Raw genomic sequence first — 22,393 nt, 5'->3', positions numbered from 1 at the left:
GGCCTACCATCCCCAGACAAACGGCCAGACGGAAAGGACCAACCAGAACTTGAAGCAATACCTCCGTTGTTTCTCTGCCTTTTTCCAGAATGACTGGGTCTCTCTGTTGCCAGTTGCGGAATTCTCTTACAATAATTCTCTGCATTCAGCCATCAATCAAACGCCATTCTTCGCTAACTATGGATTCCATGCCTCCTTTTTACCCAGCTCTATACCCGAATGTTCCATTCCTGCAGTGTCCAAAACAATGGAGTTCTTCTCTGCCAATAGCAAGCTTTTGCAAGAGACCATGGCCAAATCCCAGGCCTATTATAAAAAGATGTTCGACAAAAAGAGGCGTGGGGAACTTATCTTGGAACCTGGCAATCAAGTGTGTTTGTCCACAGCTAACTTAAAGATGGCTTGCCCCTCTAGGAAACTGGGGCCTAAATTTATGGGGCCCTTCCCGGTAAAGAGGAAGGTAAATGACGTCATGTATGAGCTCAACCTGCCTGATTCTTTTAGAATACACACATTTTTTGACGTGTCCTTGCTGAAACCGGTCGCTCCTGATCCCTTTACTGACCGTAATACCAGTCCACCTGAACCCGTCATGATTGATAAGGAGGAGGAATTCGAAATTGAGGCAATTCTGGATTGCAGGAAAAGGCGCAATCAAATCCAATATCTCATCAAATGGAAGGGGTATGGACCTGAGGACAATTCCTGGGAGCCTGAGAGTAATCTTCACGCTAAGGAACTGTTGCAAGCCTTTAAAAATTCCCATGCAACCAGATTGGCCCAGCTGGGCATCCGGAGGCTGCCCTTGAGGAGGGGGCACTGTCAGAGAGCTCACCTCGGTAGGCGGGGTGCTTGCGGTGGTGTGCGTCGGGGTGCGTCGGCGCGCGCGTTCCTGTTGGTCCTGTTGCGCGCGCTCCTTGTGGTACTGGTATGCATCTTCCGGTTAGGCCTGGTGTGTGTGCTGGTGTGCGGGTGCGCGCGCGGGCGTGTGCGCGTGCCTGTGTGTGCCGGTGCGTGCGCGAGCGTGCGCCGTTTGCCGCCAATCTGCCTATTTAAGCTGGCCTCACTCTCTGATCAGTGCTGCTTGATCAACAGCTCTGCTGTTCCTTGTATCTGTTTCCTGTGCCTGTAAACCAAGATCTCCTGACTACCCGGCTTGTCTCCTGGACTCCTCTGAACTCTGCTTGCACCTGACCTCTGGCCTGTCTGACTATTCTTCTGCCTGCTCCATTGTACCTCGTTGCCTGCCTGTTGCCGAACCCAGCCTGTCTCCTGACCACCCTGTTCAGTCTTGTTGCCTGTGTTCCAGCCTGCACCTTGCTGCTTAAGGATTGCTCATCCACCTGCATCTGTACTCCTGTGCTTCCTGTATACTCTACCAGGGGCCGCGAGTCGGACGCGTAAGAGAGCCTACCCTCTGCCCAAGCGGACTCACCGGTCTGGTAAGTGAGAAGTCTGATAGGGTGCCACTCAGGAGTAGGGATGAGCTTCGAGTTCGAGTCAAACTCATGTTCGACTCGAACATTGGCTGTTCGCAAGTTCGCCGAACAGCGAACAATTTGGGGTGTTCGTGGCAAATTCGAATGCTGCGGAACACCCTTTAAAAGTCTATGGGAGAAATCAAAAGTGCTAATTTTAAAGGCTTATATGCAAGTTATTGTCATAGAAAGTGTTTGGGGACCTGGGTCCTGCCCCAGGGGACATGGATCAATGCAAAAAAAAGTTTTAAAAACGGCCGTTTTTTCACGAGCAGTGATTTTAATAATGCTTAAAGTCAAACAATAAAAGTGTAATATCCCTTTAAATTTCATAGCTAGGGGGTGTCTATAGTATGCCTGTAAAGGGGCGCATGTTTCCTGTGTTTAGAACAGTCTGACAGCAAAATGACATTTCGAAGGAAAAAACCCATTTAAAACTACTCGCGGCTATTGCATTGCCGGTCTGACAATACACATAGAAGTTCATTGATAAAAACAGCATGGAAATTCCCCACAGGGGAACAAAAAAAAAAAAAAAAAAAAATTACGTGGGGGTCCCCCTAAATTCCATACCAGACCCTTCAGGTCTGGTATGGATTTTAAGGGGAACCCCGCGTCAAAAAAAAAAAAAACCGGCGTGGGGTCCCCCCAAAAATCCATACCAGACCCTTATCCGAGCACGCAACCTGGCAGGCCGCAGGAAAAGGGGGGGGATGAGAGTGCGGCCCCCCCTCCTGAACCGTACCAGGCCACATGCCCTCAACATTGGGAGGGTGCTTTGGGGTAGCCCCCCAAAACACCTTGTCCCCATGTTGATGAGGACAAGGGCCTCATCCCCGTGCTCCGTGCTCGGATAAGGGTCTGGTATGGAATTTAGGGGGACCCCCACGTCATTTTTTAAAAAATTTTGTTAGGGGTTCCCCTTAATATCCATACCAGACCTGAAGGGCCTGGTATGGAATTTAGGGGGGCCCCCACGTCATTTTTTTTTTTTAATTTTGGTTCTGGGTTCCCCTGTGGGGAATTCCCATGCAGTTTTTATCAATGAACTTCTATGTGCATTGTTGGACCGGCAATGCAATAGCCGCGAGTAATTTTAAATGGGTTTTTTCCTTCAAAATGTCATTTTGCTGTCAGACTGTTCTAAACACAGGAAACATGCGCCCCTTTACAGGCATACTATAGACACCCCCCAGCTACGAAATTTAAAGGTATATTACACTTTTATTGTTTGACTTTATTAAAATCACTGCTCCTGAAAAAACGCCTGTTTTTAAAACTTTTTTTTGCATTGATCCATGTCCCCTGGGGCAGGACCCAGGTCCCCAAACACTTTTTATGACAATAACTTGCATATAAGCCTTTAAAATTAGCACTTTTGATTATTCATGTTCGTGTCCCATAGACTTTAACGGTGTTCGCGTGTTCGAATGAACTTTTTTCCTGTTCGCATGTTTTGGTGCGAACCGAACAGGGGGGTGTTCGGCTCATCCCTACTCAGGAGTCTTAAGAAGCTGCAGCTCATATCGCTGAAGTCATCTAGGGCATAAAAAAAACAAAACAAAAAAAACAAAATGTAATGGAACATAGCAACCAGGGGAGGGGAGGAACCCAATGGCAACGAGTTCCTTGGAAGATGGCTACACAGCCAGATCCACGAGGACAGATGGCAGGGTCAGGAGGTCAGACTCCTAAGCGGAAACCAGGGAGACCCTCCAGAAGGACCTTCAGCCCAGAGAAGAACTCGGAGGACCATGATGGGGAGGGGAGCGGTGGCGGGATCTCTTGCGGGCAGAAGGTTGCTCCCAAAGGTGGCCAAGCTGATTTGGGGCCCGTTGAGAGCTGTGTCGGGACAGGGCCAGTACCTTCAGGGTGAAGAAAATGTAGGGCTTCCAGCGTTGCCTGGGCCTCCTCAGGGGTGCTAACAGAATGGCTCTTGTTCTTGAAGTCGAAGGACAGACGAAAGGGGAAGCCCCAGGCGTATTTAATGTGGTTGTTCAGCAGGACTGTAGTGAATGGCTTCATCTGATGCCTCTTCTGGAGAGTGATTTGAGAAAGGTCAGAGAAAAGCTGATAGCGGTGTCCCTGGAAGCACAGCTCCGGTTTGTTTCTGGCCGCCATCAGGAGGGTTTCCTTTGTGCGATAAAGGTGAACTTGATGATGATATCCCTTGGGGGACCCTCCTGCCTCTTCGGCCCCAGGGCCCGATGGATGCGATCAAACTCGAGGTCAATAGGGATGGCGGGCACCAATTCCTGAAATAGCGCCGTCGCAGTGGAGGTAAGATCCGTGATGATCTCGGGGATACCCCGCAAGTGGAGGTTCCCACGGCGAGCACGGTTTTCAAAATCCTCAAGCCACAGCAGGGTTGATGACACCTACTCGTGATTTTCTATGACAGTAATGGCCGCATCCATCTTGTCCTCCAGTTCATTAGTGCAGCTCCCCAGCTCCCGGATCTCTTTTGTGAGATGGGAGGAAAGCTTAGAGGTGGCTGCAGACAACTCTGTCTGCAGCATGGATTTGAAATTTCCCAGCAGTTTAGCATCTCAGTGGGAGAGGCTGCGGTGGCAAAGAACCCCCTGCCTGGCTGTCAGCATCTGAGAACAGGTCCGCCTCACCTGCTAGCAGCGGGAGGAGTTCCAAACTCGAGGCTGGGGCTTCAGGAGAGTCCGCCGGCGGAGAGGCCTCATCTTCCGGGCCGTTTAGCGTGGTGTTGGTGGCGCGTGCAGCGCCAGTTCTCCTCTCCATCAGTGCGGAAAATGATGCGGAGGTGTAGGGTGGACAGGGTGGGCGAAAAGGACACCACGGGATGCCAAGAAAACAAGCGATGTGACCGGCGGATGAGGAGCGAGATTACCGCGTGGCCATCTTGGATCGCTGCTCGCGAGCGCCCCCAAAAATAATTCTTTTTGATCGTACACATGTTGGGCTATGTGTACATGTAAAGCAGAATTGTTTACAGCATACAGATATTAGTGGGACAGTACTCATGTGCGCCATCATAAAAACTGGGCCCCAATGCTAGTTGGATGAAGAACTAGGGCTAAAGACTGCTCACTCAAATAGCTGCTTCACAGGAACTTTGCCTATTGTACATAAATAGAGGTACTTAGGGGGTTTTAAATGTAATCGCTGTTATTCATATAGAGTACACTCTAAAAGGGGATATAGTTACTGTTCACAGAGAAGTTATCACAGTATTGCTTATCATTGCTGTTATATTTTTAATGCCATTACTTATTGCTGATTGTTTGTATTGCCAGGTTTACTCTAATTTAGTTGCATAGAAACCTATTATATGCTGCTATAGCCTGGAGAACATATTTTCTACTGAACTGTGATTGACCCAATCCTTTAAATAATACAAAACCCCTTGCCACAGTTATAAAACCTATACATAATCTCAAAGCTGCTGTGCCAAGCACAACCTTGTGTTACTCTATGTGCATAACTCACCACCATCAAAATATCAACAAATAATGTGCATCTGTCATTAAATTGTCATCAAATAAAGTGTAACAATATCACCAAAGAAAAAGTGTCCAGTGCCTATTTGTGACACAGTTAATTAAATTAAATGTCCAGTTTCTCTTAAATAAAGTGTTCAGTGCTCTTGCTCCAATATCTCTTCACTTGCAGTAATCCACATAGTGCATCTTTCACTTATGGAACCTATCACCCATGTGCAAACACATCCACACCAGAAAACTCAAAGGATAACCACGACCCCTTTTTTTATCAGTGGGTCATAAAACGCTTGTGCTCCTGGGGGAGGGGGGTCCAGGACCACGGTCACAATCTCTCCTCTCAATATGTTGTATATATATGTCAATATATATATATGTCTCTCCTCTCAATATGTCCTCACATAGGTTGAAGTGTCACAAAAAATAAAAGCTTATATAGTGTAAAACCACTGAGTCACTTAAAATGCAATCAGTAAAAACAATGTACATGCACTCACATTTAAGCGTGCATAACCCTGCACCAGGAAGGACAAATGTAATGCATTGGCTCCATTATCTGCAGTGCAACTCTGCTTCTTCTCCAGGGGCTTCTGGTGTAAGTAGCAGGGCTACAGGAAGTGACGCCATTCCGCTGTTCTCAAAATTGAGACAGAAGAACAGAGGACCCAATCTACCAAGTAGCTTGTAAGGTCCTGGGCTTGAACCTGAGACCTCTTCTGTGTCCAGCGTTGACTCTTCCCACTGAGCTATCTGGAATGCTGGACAGCTCCCTGCCTGATCTATTGGACAATCCTACCTGATCCATTGGACAACCCTGCCTTGTGTCTTAATTGCTGTTGAACCTTGAACTCCTTGCTCCTCCCATGAACTTCCTATATAAGTTTTATCTCAGCACTTCCTCTTTGCCAGGTTATTGTGCCTTCACAGCCAGTACCTTGATCTTGTCTTCCCTGCTGCCAGCGTCTGTATTTTGCTACTACTTCTGATCGACCCTTGGCTTGTTCCTTGACTACTCTACTGCCTGATCCCAACCTGCAACTACTGGTTACTGACCTTTTGGCTTGATTACTGACCACGCTGCTGTTTGATCCTTATCTGTGCATCCGTTACTGGACCCCGGCTTGCTCACACCCTTGTGGGGCAAACCTGAGGACCGCGACCTGGTACTAACATGCAGCTAAATCCATCTCCACCATTAGGAGCTCTGGTGAACACCGGTTAGTACTTAGACTCTGCACCTCAGGTGAGCCTATGTCATCTGCCAGGGTAACTGCCTGTGTACCTATCCTGCTGGTCGGTGGTAGTCCTGCAACTGCTATATCAACTGGCCTTCAAGCCTGATGCCTGATCGTGACACAGCTCCTGCTAGAATAGCACTACAAAACCTTTCCTTTCAAGGCACACTGTACTAGATCAGTTCGGTTTCAAGCAACTTTTTCCCAGATTTTCAAGGCTGCCACTTGGTCCTCTGTTCACACATCCTCTAAGTTCCCCCAGGTGAATGTTCAGGCCTTATCTGATTCCAGCTTTGGGGGTATGATCCATCAGCCCCAAGTTCTCTTGTTTTGTTGTGTGAGCCTGTTACTTTTTTTTTTTTTATACTGTTGCCCACCCCTTGGATTGCTTTATTGCTTTTGGATGTCTCAGTTTTCTCCTCAGTGAAGCATAAAAAAAAAATAGGATCTTACCATAAACCTGCAGGTCCCACCTTCTGTGTTTATGATCTTAAAGCGGGGGTTCACCCACACCACCCAAAAAAAAAAACATTAAAAGCCAGCAGCTACAAATACTGCAGCTGCTGACTTTTAATACATGGCCACGTACCTGTCCCAGGGTCCAGCGATGTCGGCAGGGGACGCCGAGAACCCGCTCGGTTCTCGGCATCTGCCGCCGCCATCCTAGGTGAGGGAATCAGGAAGTGAAGCGTTGCGGCTTCACTTCCCGGTTCCCTACTGCGCATGCGCGAGTCGCGCTGCGCGTCCCAAGTGGTCCCCGCTCTCTCCTGGGAGCTGTGTGTTCCCAGCAGACAGCGCGGTGGGGACGGGAAGAGGCATAGACTCCCATGGGAGTCTATGCCGGAAGTGGGTGCAAATACCTGTCTTAGACAGGTATCTGCACCCCCCTCCCCCCTGAAAGGTGCCAAATGTGACACCGGAGGGGGGGAGGGTTCCAAAAAGCGGAAGTTCCATTTTTGTGTGGAACTCCGCTTTCACAAACTCCAATAAATGAATTTACAATAAGTAAAAAAATTGCTTTTTTGGTACATATTGTAGTTCACTGTGGCAGCTGCAGCTTGCTTGATTCACACCATGCAAGGCACAAGGAAAGCTGGAAGCAAAAGGTGTGCTTGCAAACAAACGCACAGGATCCACATGCAAATATGCAGAGAAATGAGAGTACATGGAAAACTGACATTAAACAGTTTAACTTTTTGCAAGAGCCTGCAGTCTATGATGTTCTGAGAGGCTAAATCGTTAAGTGGCCATAGTAGTTTTTTTTGTTTGTTTTTTTCTGTGGGGGGGTGTTTTTTTTTTCACAATCTAAGTTTCAAATATCAAATATGATGTACAACAAAATGCACACAAAGTGACTTACAGGCGAACCGTCTGACCACTGAAAGCCTTCTTCGGGATTGCTGCTCACTAGACCAATCCAGACGCTTTTCTGTGCACCAGCTTTTCTGGAAAAAAACGATAAAAAAAATGTCACTAAAACTTATCTTCCTTTACTGTACTTCCAAAGTAATGTAAACCTTTTTTTTTAGGTAACTCGCGTTTAGCTGCGTTTCATTTACAGGCGTTTTTCATTTTTGGCTATTTTCAAAAAATAAATAAATACATTTCAAATGCTTCTAAACGCAAACGCGGCTAAACACGGCATGTAAACGCGGCAAAACGGACGTTTTAAACGTGGGTTACTATCTGTCAAGTTAAATCGATCAGGAGAGGTTGTAAAAACATCCCGTGTACATTAATGGCCCGTACACACGATCCGAATATCTTACGAACGATTAGGCTTAATAGTCGCAAGTAGAAATTGAATAGCTAAATAAAGTCACAAATTCTCGTACGACAGAAAAAAAAATCGGAAGTGATGTCATGTGTTGTAATGTATTGAATTTTCGGACGACAACTATACTGACTAACCGAAAATTGTACGATCTGAAATCATACGAGGAAAATTTTCGTGCATGCCCGATCGAATAAGATCGGATGAACGGTTGTGATCAGCTGTCGAAAGTAGTGTACACACAATCCGAAAATCGTACGATCCTTCCTCGAACGACTGTTTAAGTACAATATTTGGATGGTGTGTACGGGCCATAAGCCTTAAAGAACAACTTTTTTTTTTTTTTTTTTAAGTTTTGACCAGAGTGGGACAAATATCTGACAAGTTGCACTTTAAGAACCTGGATGTTAAGAGCAATGAATTTCTGCAACTCCTAGAGACCGATCACAAATCCATTTTGAATGGTTTTATCGTTACAGTATTCATCTCACGATGGGACAAAGTACATGTAGTATTTCATTCCATTTTCCTACATGTGCTGTAATGTTGTCTGTAATGTTGGACACCCCCATTACCCCCCCCCCCCCCCCCACCTTCCCCTTTTGGTGCATGACCAACCACAGGTAGCAAGGAGACATGTGCCTTAAGTCGAGTACAGCAGTCTGTCAAAAAGGCATGCTAGAAAACCAGCATCCAATCAGCACTAGCAGCCAATGGCTGAGGGCGCTGATTGGTGTGTTCTGGTGGGGGAGGGCAGTCCCTCTGTCAGAATACAATAGCTCAGCAGGGAGATCGCTGTACTAACATTGTATAGTTGGTACAGCAAGCTCCTCCTGAGCTCCTTAGTTTTTTACTTTCAGCCCGCGGAACCTGATAGTGTGTACCAGACTTTACTTGTGAGTGCCTGTCTCTGGCTCCCACAACTTGCCTGAGCCAAGCACCAGCTAGAGGAGGGTGAGGCATGTCAGCATGCCAGAGACAGGCACTTGTTAACAAAGTAGGCATCTTCTTCCTAACCGTGGTGTTGGGTAGCTGTGCGCAAAGGGGGGCTGCCTAATCCCATACTGCAGCAAGTATTACAGGACACCTAAGAAGATTGGACAAAGTACTAATACTGTAAAATAAAAAAAAGATCCTTCATCTTTAAACCTGCCTGTACTGTGCTAGCTGATCTCAAGTTGCAAACAAGCTTTGAACATTGTCTGTCCAAAGGGTTAAAGATTTAAAAGCTTGCCTTCTCATTGTATGTTAAGGAGAGGAAGCTCACCCTGTCTTAAGTTTTTCTACTGGGACAAAACAGTGGCAGAACTACCATGGTCGCAAAAGTCGCACTTGCGACCTGGCCCTGGTGTTATTTCACTGTCAGGGGACCCCAGCGGGGTTGCTTGCCGCAGGGCTCTGAGCTGAGAGTGTGTCTCGCATACAGCCCAGAGCCTGCACTGACAGTTCCCCCTCACATGGATGGGAGAGGAGAGAGCCGATCTGCTCCTTCTCCTCCTCCCGCCCCTCTACTCCCATGGGCACCACGGGAAGTGCAAAGCCCTGCAGCTGAATGATCAAATTCAGCTGCTTAGCTTCACAGTTCCTGACCATGCCTTTTTGATAAAACAAAAAAAAAAGTGTATATTGATTTGTTTGCGTGAAAATTATAGCATCTACAAACTATAGGATATTTATTGGAATTATATATCATTTTTATATTACCAATGGCGGTGATTAGTGACTTATAATGGGACTGCGATAGTGCAGCGGCCAATCTGACACTAACTGACACTGGGGGGAACTGACTAACTAAGACTAACATCACCGGTGACATTAATTCAGTGATCAGTGATAATGATCTACACTTTTACTGTACTAATGACACTGGCTGGGAAGGGGTTAACATATAGGGCAATCAAGGGGTTAAGGCTCGGTTCACACGGGGGCGACTTGTCAGGCAACCTAGCCGCCTGACAAGTCGCCTCCCGTTCTGTACAATGGAACCGTTCTAATCGGAGCGACGCAAGTCGCTCCGACTTAGAAGAAAGGTTCCTGTACTACTTTGGGGGCGACTTGCATAGACTTCTATACAGAAGTCGTCTTGCAAGTCGCCCCGGCAGTCGTGTGCAGGTCGCCTCGGTGAGGCGACCTGCAAGTCGTGCCGCGTCTAGTGTGAACCGGCACTAAATGTGTGCCTAACCATGTGTAAAGTGTGCTGCTTTTACTATTAGATCTCTAAGTTTCTAATCCCTTGTTCGCAAGCTGGTATGAGGCTCTGCCTGTGCGGGACGCCTGTCCGCAGTACATTGCAAGCGGGTGGTCTGCAAGTGGTTAGTAAACCTGTGGATCCAAACTGCTCGTAGGGAGTCATCACAAAATAGGTTTACATTAAAGAGAGGCATGGCTTTAAAAAAATAATATTTATACTCACCTAGGTGGATGAAGCATCGGTCCGATGCTGCATCTGTCCCTTGCTGGCTCTAAGACTGAGAACTGAGCGATCAAAGACTGCTGATCACTCGGTTCTCAGCCTTTAGTGAGCAGAGAATGGTGACTGTCAGTCAGCGGCTCAATGGAGCATTGGGCTGTGGAGGGGTGGGAGCGGCTGGCTCAGGCTCTCAGTGTCTCGCTAAAAGGCTGAGCCAACTGGTGGTCCAGACATCTGCGTAGATCACGGCTTTAAAGTCAGGATCTTTCCTGAGCCTGGACTGGCTGAGTGACATCAGCCAACAGCTAACAGGGCTTTAACCCACTGTCACTTGAAAATGGGTGACAGAATGACCTGCACTCCTGTGATCCCCAGGAAATGTATAGCTTTGGCTATACTTCTTCTTTAATGCAATGAGACCTCACTTTGAATAATAAATAAATAAAACAGAAACACTGCCATGCTGTGGTTTGGCCACAGCACTGGTACAAGGCAGTGTACCCGCAGTTTCCCCATAGACTTCTATTATGTCTGTGCGTTTTTGACCCATTTTTTTGAAAAAGCACCAAAATTTCTGCATGCTGCATGTTTGGTGTGCTTTCAGAAAACACGCCAAGAAAGCAGGACATAATAGAGGTCCATGGGAAACCTCAGGTAACCCGCACGAGAACCTCGCATACACTGCATCTCACCCAGCAGTGTGAAATGACCCTACAGAGCCAACTGTTGAAATATGATATTGCATTGCACAGCATGTGAAGTTCGTTTTACATTTTTCGTTATTTGAGAATTCAGATCTATCTGAATTTGCGAATTACAATACTAATGAATTTAAACGAATCCGAAAAACAGAAACGAAAATTTTGGATGAAATTCGGATAGTTAAAATTTAATTCTAATTGGTTTTTAATTGAATTTGAATATTTTTCAAATCGAATTTCAGAAGAGAATAAAACAGAATATAAATAAAGGAATAGAATAGAAAAGAATAGAATAGAAAATAAAAGAATATAATATAATAGAGTAGAACAGAATACAAAATAAAAGAATGAAAAAAAAAAATAGAAAATAAAGGAATAGGATAAAAAAATTAAAGGAATAGAAAATAAAATATTAAAATAGACGTGAATAGAGTAAAACAGAACAAAATAGAATATAAAATAAAAGAACAGAATAGAAAATAAAGGAATAGAATAGAATAAATTAGGAATATAACCATCCTCTGAAATTCAAATCTCAAATAGAATAAATTTGAATTCAAATAGAAAGAAAAAGATTAGAATGGAAAAACAATAGAATAGAATAAAATAGAACATAACCACCTTCTGAAATTCGAATATTGAATAGAATAAATTTGAATTCGAATAGACTAGATAAGAATAGACTAGAAAAAAAACATTAGAATAGAATAAAATAGAATATATAACCATCTTCCAGAATTTGAATTTTAAATAGAATAAATTTGAATTAGAGCAGAAAAGAATAGAAAATAGAATAGAATTGAATATTAAATAATAGAAACATATAGAATAGAATAACATAGACTATAACCTTATTCTGAAATTTTAATAGAAAAGAATAGAAAAAAAAATAGAATAAAAAATGAATAGAAAATAAAAAAATAGAATAGAAAAGTATAGAGTAAAACAGAACAAAATAGAATTAAAAATAAAAGAATAGAATAGAATATAACCATCTTCTAAAATTCGAATTTCAAATAGAATAAATTTGAATTGAAATTGAAAAAAAAAATGAAATAGAAAATGAAAGAATAGAATAGAAAATAACATTAGAATAAAATAAAAAGAATATAACCATCTTCCAGAATTCGAATTTAATACATTTTGAATAGAATAGCAAAGAATAGAAAATAATATAATGGAAAAACAATAAAATAAAATAGACTATAACCATCTTCTGAAAATCGAATTTCAAATAGAATAAATCTGAATTTGAATAGAACAGAATAGAATATACTAGAAAAAAAAAACATTAGAATAGAATAAAATGGAATATAACCATCTTCCAGAATTTGAATTTCAAATAGAATAATTTTGAATTAGAACAGAAAAGAATAGAAAATAATAGAATAGAATTGAAAATTAAATAAAAGAAACAAATAGAATAGAAAAAAACAATAGAAAAGAATAAAACAAATTTAATTTCTAACAGAATAAATTTGAATAGAATAGCAAAGAATAGAAATGAAAATAAAATAATAGAGAATAAAATAGAAAAAAACAATAAAATAGAAAGAATATAATATAACCTTCCAAAATGTGAATTTCGAATAGAATAAATTTGAATGCATTTCAAATGGAATTCGAATGGAATTTCAAATGGTATTCGAATTCAAATTTTCCAAATTTGATCGAATTGAGTTAGAAAAACGAAATGAAAACCTTGAAAATGAACTAAATGAATTAAACTAATTTAACGAAACGAATTTATGTAAATAATCTAAACAAAACAAAATTTGTTCTGCGCATGTCTATTGCACAGATTAACATAACTTTATAGGTCCCCAGCCTTTCGTTTTTATGAGGACCAGGTGCAGGAATTACATTTTATTTTGACGGCACCAGACAATGTACTTTATAGATCAGGCGAATCCAGTGAATGTGTGACCAGCGTGGGGTGAACCTGACATGTGATACATTATAATTAGATTTATAGAAAGCTTGTTTCCAGAAAGTTATCACATGATTTCCAGCATGTTGGAAAGTACATTTCACCACCACTCACAAGATCGTTGAAAACACTGAATCTTGTTCCTCTTTGTTGTTTATACTGAGCAAATCTCCACCTATTGTTTGGCAAAAGTCCCGGGCTTCGAACCATGTCTTCTTTTCTCCATTCGGTCTTGTGTAATACTGGTGATGACAAATACAGGAAAATATTTAATGGATTAATAGCGAGATCACGGTTACAATACAGTACACTTCGCCCAAAATATGCAGTATATTGATGAAGAGATGGGGAGGTGTTCTATGGTCCTGACATACTTCTTGTCCCTGGGAGACAACACTGATCCTCCATGGATAGAGTGCATTGAGTGAGCGTTGTCACCCTAGGACAGAGGTGTGTTCCTGGCAGGATCAACAGGTTAAAAAAAAAAAGACAATCAAGACTGAAAAGGAAAAACTAATGCAGCTGTTCTGTTTTAAATGCCGCTTTATGCATTAGTAAACCTTTCTTAGGCCCAGTCTGTCTGGATAGTATGGGCACATGTTAACTCGGCACTATCCACAGGCAGCTTAATTCTCTAATAAGACACAAAAGTTGAATCCAATCCAGCCAGGTCCGGGTGACTCTGGGGTATAAAGTTTGTACAGGGTAAGTGTTGAGCAGTGTAGGCGACTGGGTTCACACTCATATTTATACTTTTGTACTGAACCTTTTATTGCATTGTTTCAATTATTTGTTATAACTTCTTTTTTCTTTTCATTCATTTAGTGGTCTCAGTAGAAATTAAAAATTAAAGTCCTTTGCACATCCCCTGAGGAAGCTATTAAAGCGAAACATGTAGGGTTAATGTGCAATTTTTCTTGCTGCGACTCTGTACTCACCTGCAAACGATTTTCTACCACCAATTGTTTATAACCTTTATAACCTTTTCATGTTTTGTAAAAATTATGTATAAAAAAATCTTTTAACTATGCTATGTTAATAAATAAAAACCGCATTTTATTTTTATCACATTAGTTGTGTACCTCTATATCTAGACACCGTTAAAATCCCCTCAATGCCTGCTCCCCCCTATGTATTCATATTCATTGGGATGAGGTGTCTTTAGCGAAGGGTGTTGGCCTCATCAACCGGACCAAAAAATTTCTTAGCAAGTACCCATCAATGTCTCCTACAAGTTCCCATCTGTGCCACCTATGAGTGCCCATCAGTGCCACCTCATCGGTGCCAATCAGTACCGCTGTATCAGTGCCAGTCAGTGCAGCCATATCAGTGCCCGTCATTGAAGAAGAAAACGTACTTATTTACAAAAAATTTTAACAGAAACAAAGAAACTTTTTTTTTTCAATATTTTCGTTCTTTTTTTATTTGTTGCGCAAAAAATAAAAACCGTAGGGGTGATCAAATACCACCAAAAGAAAGCTCTATTTGTGGGAACAAAATGATAAAAAAATTGTTTGAGTACAGTGTTGTATGACTGCACAATTATTATTCAAATTGCGACAGCGCTGAAAGCTGAAAATTGGCCTGGGTGGGAAGGTGTCTAAGTGCCTCGTATTGAAGTGGTTAAAGTTTAAGACAATGACTTTCCTAAGCCCGGTCTCTGCCAATAACTAACACTGCCTGAGGGAACTTGGAAGATACAGGGTGGGTGTAGCCAGGACTGAACTTCCTCCGTGTTTAGAGGAAGAAAAATTCTGACTATGACCCTAGGAACACCATCCCTACAGTCAAGCACGGAGGTGGAAACATTATGATTTGGGGCTGTTTCCCTGCTAAAGGTACAGGGCCACCTTTCCGCATTGTGGGGCCAATGGACGGGGTCATGTATTGTAAAATTTTGGATAATCTCCTTCTTCCCTCATCCAGAACACCGAAGATGGGTCATGGATGGGTTTTCCAGCATGAAAATGACCCAAAACATACCGCCAAGGCAACAAAGGAATGGCTCAAGAAGAAGCACATTAAGGTCATAGAGTGGCTTAGTCAGTCCCCAGTCCCTTAATCCTATAGAAAATTTAGGGAGGGGGCTGAAATTTCGAGTTGCCAAGAGACAGCCAAGAAACCTTAAAGTAATTGTAAAGGCAGAAGGTTTTTTATCTTAAAGGGGTTGTAAACCCTTATGTTTTTTCACCCTAATGCTTTATATGCATTAAGGTGAAAAACCTTCTGTCACTCAGCAGCCCCCCTGAGCCCCCGTTATACTTACCTGAGCCCTGTGTTCCCACGACGGGAATGAGCACACCAGCTCCGGCCTGTGTCTTGTGTCCTGATTGGATAGATTTATAGCAGCACAGCCATTGGCTCCCGCTACTGTCAATCAAATCCAATGATGTGGGCGCTGGGGGCGGGACTGAGTCCTGCTTTCTGTGTCAATAGACGCAGCAGCATGACTCGGGAGTCCACGAAGGAGAACTCTTCTCCAATGGGGAACTCGACAAGAGGAGGAGCTGCCAGCACCGCTGAGGGACCCCAGAAGAGGAGGATCGGTGCCACTCTGCAAAACCAACTGCACAGCGGAGGTAAGTATGACATGTTTGTTTTTTTAAAAACCCTGAACCTTTACAACCCCTTTAATGCATTCTATGCATTAAGATAAAAATCCTTCTGTGTGCAGCAGCCCCCCTAATGCTTACCTGAGCCCCATCTAGATCCAGCGATGTTGTAGGATTGTTTCGGCTGCCCGGGACTCCCCTCCTTTTTGGCTGAGACAGCAGTGAGGCGCCACTGGCTCCTGTAGCTGTCAATCAAATTCAGTCAGCCAATGAGGAGAGAAAGTGGGCGGGGCGGCCCACAACTCCTTGTCTGAATGGACACCGGGAGCTGTGATTTGGCTCAGGTGCCCCCATAGCAAGCTGCTTGCTGTGGTGGCACTCAACAGAAGGGAGGAGCCAGGAGCACCCAAGAGGGACCCGAGAAGAGGTGGACCTGGGCTGCTCTGTGCAAAACCAACTGCACAGAGCAGGTAAATATAACATGTTTGTTATATTTAACTTAAAAAAAATGAGACTTTACAATCACTTCAAGGATTTAGAGAAGATCTGTAAAGAAGAGTGGACCAAAATCCCAACTGAGATGTGTGCAAACCTGGTAACCAACTACAAGAAATGTCTTACCTTAACAAGGGTTTCTCCACCAAGTACTAAGTCATGTTTTGCTTGGGGATCAAATACTTATTTTACTCACTGAATTGCAACTCAATTTATAACATTTGTATCATGTGTTTTTTCTGGATTTTTGGTTGATATTCTGTCTCTGTCATTTAAAATACACCTATGATAAAAAAAATTATAGACCCTTCATTTCTTTGTAAGTGTAATTATTTTCCCACTGTATGAAGGGGCCATATTAATATATGTAATAAAACAGAGGTTTTTTTGTTTTTTGATTTTTTATTAACATGTTGGTGGGGGTGGAGGGAAGAATCAGGGAAGGCAAAATATGAGCAGAATAAACTTTGGCGTTACATTTTTATTTTACGAATAAACATTGAATACAGGGTGTACCAGTGTCCTAGAGCATTGTGGAGTTTCCATATAGAGAGCACAGCAGAGCTGTTTGCTTTTAGACGGTCTTTCTCAGATTGAAAACACCATGTGGCCCTGCAGATGGAGACGAGGGGGAGCTGTGAGGAGCCACTGGACTCTCTTGGAAATGCACCTTTATGGAAATCCCCCTACTTACCTGGTAACAAGAGCTTATGTGGCTTTTTGTCCCCCATCCCTCTGGGCACTTTGGCTCCGGCATCGTTGTCGGGATTGGCGGTGGCGTCACTCCTTGCGCCCATTTCTTGCAGACAAACTTCGCTTTCTCATCACAGTTGATGACATCCCACAACCCACCTTTGTTTCCAGTTCTCATCACAACACAGCCTTGTTTTCTTCCTTCAAAATTGAAAAAAATGACATCAATACAGACACACGCAGTTCACACACATGTTACTATGGGTCATAGTAATAGGAGAAAGGCACAGGATGCCGAAAAATTCCAGAGATGTGTATAGTAAGGGTGCTGTACCCAATGGAGGCCCTTGACAAAAAACATATGCACTAATGGAAGGAGCTCCAAGATAAAATAGTCCAAATTCATTTATTTGTTTATCCACTTAACCTCTGGAAGATTTATCCCCCTTCGTGACACGGCGCTGCATTATTTTAACTGACAATTGCACGATCATGCGACGCTGGCTGTACCCAAATAAAATTGATGTCCTTTTTTTTCCCACAAATAAAGCTTTCTTTTTTTTTTTTTATAATCAAAATTTTTATTTTTCCTTTTATAAATACAATTTGTCCATTTATTCAGCTTTACATTCGACAAAACCATTGATGAAAACTATACAGTTACAATACCTCCATTCCTCAATCTAACATAAATAACCCTTCACCTTAAATAGAGAAAGGAAAGAGGAAAACAAAAACAAAAAAAAGTAAAAAAGAAGGGGTGGAAGGTTCCTCAACTCTCTCCCTCCTCACCCCTCACTCCTTCATTGTTGAACAAAAGTCAACAAATGACATCCTATTCTTACTGGAAATTACCCTTCATCTCACCCCGCCCCCCCTCACCCCAACCCCCCCCCCCAGTGAAATAAAGTGCCCTTATCAACTATACTGATCTCTTAAAAAAAAAAAAAAAAGGGGGGGGGGATTAAAAAATTGTGTATGAGGCCTTCATGGCCATTTAATTTATATTTAAAAAAAAAAAAAAAAAACGAAAACACCCAGTGAAAGCGAGGTGCCCTTATCAACCACACTAATCCCTTCAAAAAACTAGATGGGGTAAGAGGTTAATAATAACCCCCCCACTCTATAGCAAGGGGCTACTAAAAACCACCCGCTCGTTAACCCTGTGGGAAAAAAAAATATCAAGGGGGGTTGAAAAGTTGTGTATGAGGCCTTCTTGGACATATAATATAATAAAGAAAAAACAGAAAAAACCCCCAGTGAAAGTGAAGTGCCCTTGTCAACCACACTAATCCCTTCAACAAACTAAATGAGACAAGGGGATAATGATAACCCCCCTCTCTATAGTAAGGGGCTACTAACAACCACCCACTCGTTTACCCTGAAAAAAAAAAAGGGGGGGGGGGGAGCAAGGTGAGACAACTGGGCAGAGGAGGAGTAGCAGGTGAGGAGAGAGAAGAGAGTACTCCCCTTCTCCCCTAAATAAATAGGATCAATATACAAATTATTCATAATTCACTTCTATGTCAACCTCTTGGGTTATATAAGTCCCTAGGGACTGTACCATATTCTATTCTCACCTACCCAATAGTACTTCCTTCCTACCCTAACTCTATAGTATAATGTACCCATCCCGCCCATGTCTTTTCAAATTTCCCTTGTTGGTCCTTCACTACATGGACCCATCTCTCAGCTTCCATTATTGAATTAACTTCATTCCTCCAGTCCTTTAGAGTAGGGCAGTGAGTCTGTCTCCAATACTTAGGTATAACTAATTTCGCTGCATTTAGTAAGTGCGGGGTAATGCTCTTCCTATAGGCTTTAATAGATGCAGGTATCCCATGGAATAAATAATGTAGAGGTGTAAATTCTAGGGATCTGGGGGTCAACTTCTCAATCCATTGGGCAACTGACTCCCAAAATGGTTTAATCACAGGACATGTCCACCACAGATGGAGAAATGTACCTTTCTGCCCACAGCCTCTCCAGCAGCGATCGTCTGCTGTTGGATACATCTGTGATAATTTAACTGGGGTCCTGTACCATCTTGTTAAGAATTTATAGGCTATTTCCTGCACCCTTTAACTTATAGATGTGGAGTAGGTTAATTTGATCATCTTTTTAATTTGTGAGTTTGTCAATATCTGATCCAATTCCCTTTCCCATTCTCTAACAAAATAGGGAACCGTCACGTCTTGCCCACTGAGAATTACTCTATACATCTGTGACAGCAAATGTCTAGCATCCGACAGTTGTACACATTGCTTTTCAAATATAGTGAGTGAGTTTAGAGATCTTATCAAAGGCTTTATTTTATTAAAAAAACTCACCATTTGATGGTGTTTCCACTCCGCTAAAGGTATATTCCCTAAACTTGACACCAGTTCTGTTAAGGTTAACAGGACTCCACACGGGGCAAACCTGCCACACGTGGTATCTCCATCCTGGCCCCATGCCCCCAGATATCCTGTCTTCTCCCCCGGTGGGAACCAAGGGAATCCCTCCAGTGGAACCAGAGGGGACATCTGGGGTGCATCTTTACCCATCTTATTCAGATTATCCCATACTAACAAGGAATTCAGTGTCAATGGTGATGTCCACTGTGAAAGCCCTCTTGATGAACTTGGAATCTAAGGGGCCCCTGCCAGGTTCCTCCCTGCCATTGTCTTTTCTAATCGAACCCATAATTTATTCTGAGAGTCATGGCACCAGTTCAGGATCCGAACTAAAACCATGGCCTTATAATAGAATGCGATATCTGGTAGTCCCATTCCCCCTTCTGCTTTACACCTACGCAGGATGTCATATGCCAGTCTTTGTCTTCTATCATTCCATACAAAAGCCACAAACGACTTTCTTATTTGTTTAAAAAGGGTCTCTGGTAATGTAATCAGTACCGTATGTAATATATAAATTATTCTGGATAACATATTCATTTTTATAGCGCTTACTCGCCCAAACCATGTCAGATACTGGCCCTTCCACTTCTTCATATCTCCTATTATCCCTGTCAGTAGAGAGCCATAATTAAGATCGTATAGCTATTTCTGATCTGCACTAATGTGTAAACCCAAATAAACCAAGGAGTCTTTATTCCAAATAAACGGGTATTGATGTTGTAGTGATCTTGCCAGCACTAAGGGGACATGACTAGGTAGGAGAATAGATTTTTCAAAATTGATTTTAAAATTAGATAAGATACCGAATCTATGTACTTCCAACATAAGTGCTGGTAGGGATGTCTGTGGGGCGGAGAGGTAGAAGAGGAGATCATCATAGGCTGAAACTTTATGTTCATCCGATCCAATACACGTCCCTATTATCTCTCTATTTCTTCTAATCTTACGAAGGAAGGGTTCCAGTATCATAGCAAATATTAATGGGGATAGTGGGCACCCCTGCCTCGTGCTTTTTGTATATTAAAATATTCTGATAGTGTACCGTTCACTTCGAAAGCTTTCTTTTGATAGTATTTGATCACCTCTGCGTTTTTTATTTTTTGCGCTGGAAACAAAGGACAACCGACAAGTTTGAAAAAAAAAACAATATTTTTTACTTTCTGCTCTAAAGCATATCCAACAATTTGTTTGTTTTTTTTAATCGAATTTTTTCATCAATTTAGGCCAATATGTATTCTGCTACATATGTTTGGTAAAAAAAAAATCCCAATAAGCGTATAGTGATTGGTTTGCACATCCACTGCACTTAGCTGCTGGATGCTGAGACTGGGCTGTCAGAATCTTACAAGCTCTCTGTTATAAAGCCATGATCAGTCACTATACATCACTATCTATTGGTTGACTCTTCAACTGCCATTCTCAGGACCTGCCATTTGGCCCGAGTGAATCTTTGGGTCATACCCTGCTTATGCTGGGGGAGTTAAAGTGGAGTTCCACCCACTTTTACAACTCTTCAGCATCCCTCACTAAACTGTGCACTGTAAACAAATTGGATATTTTTTTATTTTTTTTCTCAGCACCTACTGTATATCTGCTTTATTCATTTTTCACTTCCTCCTCCCTGGCCGCGGCCCATCGCATCAATTCCTGTTTGCAATGCCTTCTGGGAAGGGGCGGCAACTTCCTCTGACACTGCCGTTGCTATGGAAACCTGACCTAAAACATATTACACTGCTGGTGATGCACTGAGCATGTGCGAGATCTGCAAGGATGAGATCCAGGAAGAAATACAGTCTGGCTTCAGATGCCCGTACTTAAGATGGCCACGACCTGCTGTAAGTTTATAAAATAACAAACTACTGCTATAAACTAACAAAACAGACCTTAGTTTACAGACTAACTTTACTAGAATACATTAAGCTTGTGTATTATAGGGGTATTTTTATTCAAAAAGTAGAATTTCGGCTGAAACACCACTTTAAGAGAGTTTTGGTCTTTTTCTAATACAAATCCTTTTTCTTACTACTACTTTTTGTCTGATATGGCATGGATGTAGAACATCCTTCAAAACAATTACACTAATGTTGATTTAGTAACTCACCCAAATACAAATCTCTTTTGCTTAATACTCACCCCTGAGGAAGGAGATACGTGTACTCCGAAACGCGTTGGGTGCAAGAGTACTGTATACTAATATGTGTACACTGGTGACAAGGTTGTAAATGAATTCCTTATGCTACATGTTTTTATATTTAATAAACTATTTTTGTATTCATAATACTCTTTTACCTTGCATGTGCCTTAAAAGTCCATCACTATGGGTTTTTTGTTTTTTAGTTTCAAATACAGGATGTGGCACCAAAAAAAATGCAGAAAATTACCCTTCTACATAAATTCTCTTGGTTTGCACAAAAGTTATATTGTCTACAAACTATGGGATATTTTTTATTAAATATTTTTTTTGTTTTTTTTACTAGTAATGGCGGCAATCAGCGACTTAAAGGGGGACTCCAATAATGCGGCAGACAAATCGGACACGTAACTGACACTTTTGACACTTTTTGGGGACCAGTGACACTAATAGTGTGATCAGTGTTAAGAATATGCACTGTTACTGTACTAATGACACTGGCAGGCAGTGGCGGCCCATCCATTAGGGGTGCAGTAGCGTGGCCCCCCTAATCCATTGCCCGGCCCCTAATCTACATGCAGGACGCTAGACGCATGGATTTCAATGGGGTTTTTTTTTTTTAAGACTCCCAGCCAATCGGGTCTCAGGGAGGAGCAGCAGCTGTCCCGGAGCGAGGAGCTGCAGCGGCCCCGGAGCGAGGAGTCCTCCTCATCTGCCTCCTAAGGTAAGGAGGCCGCTGATCTTCCCGTCTGTCTCCCAAGGGGGAGGTGACCACCGCCTTCCTTTCCATCTCCGTGGGGGGGGTAATCGCCAGTCGCGACTGCAGCAGACCACCCCACCAGATGACACCACCCCCATGTTTACCTTTCACCTGATTGGCCAAAAGAAGAAGCGATCGTATTTGCCGCCGAGGGAAGCTGCCGAGGACAAAGCCGCTGTGAAGCCGGAGACTCAGGGGAAGCCACCGAGGAGGAATCCACCACTGAGGAGGAGGAAATGCAGGAAGGACCCGAAGCTGCTTGATAGGGTAAGTGAGGTGCTGGTGGGGGGATGGACGAGCAACCGACCGACGGTTGTGGGGGTGTCGATGGGTGTCTTGTTTTCTGGGGTTAACATCAGGGGCAA

At 42.8% G+C, this 22,393-nt stretch overlaps 1 protein-coding gene across 2 annotated transcripts in view; it reads right to left on the bottom strand.

Moving 5' to 3' along the window:
• The window catches only part of LOC141144246 (macrophage mannose receptor 1-like), a 246,203-nt gene that overhangs the window by 166,709 nt on the left and 57,101 nt on the right, over window positions 1-22,393 (bottom strand). For both annotated transcript variants that reach the window (XM_073629729.1, XM_073629727.1), the window contains exons 12-14: window positions 16,740-16,939; window positions 13,113-13,240; window positions 7,544-7,628 (exon numbers count right to left, since the gene is read on the bottom strand). In XM_073629729.1, coding sequence (XP_073485830.1) covers window positions 7,544-7,628; window positions 13,113-13,240; window positions 16,740-16,939 — 413 coding nt within the window. The remainder of the gene's footprint in view (window positions 1-7,543; window positions 7,629-13,112; window positions 13,241-16,739; window positions 16,940-22,393) is intronic.

This window comes from Aquarana catesbeiana, linkage group LG05 (assembly GCF_042186555.1).
Source record: "Aquarana catesbeiana isolate 2022-GZ linkage group LG05, ASM4218655v1, whole genome shotgun sequence".
NCBI classification, from domain to species: Eukaryota; Metazoa; Chordata; class Amphibia; order Anura; family Ranidae; genus Aquarana; species Aquarana catesbeiana.
The sequence above is the reverse complement of the archived record's forward strand: the minus strand, read 5'-3'. Positions and strand labels throughout refer to the sequence as shown.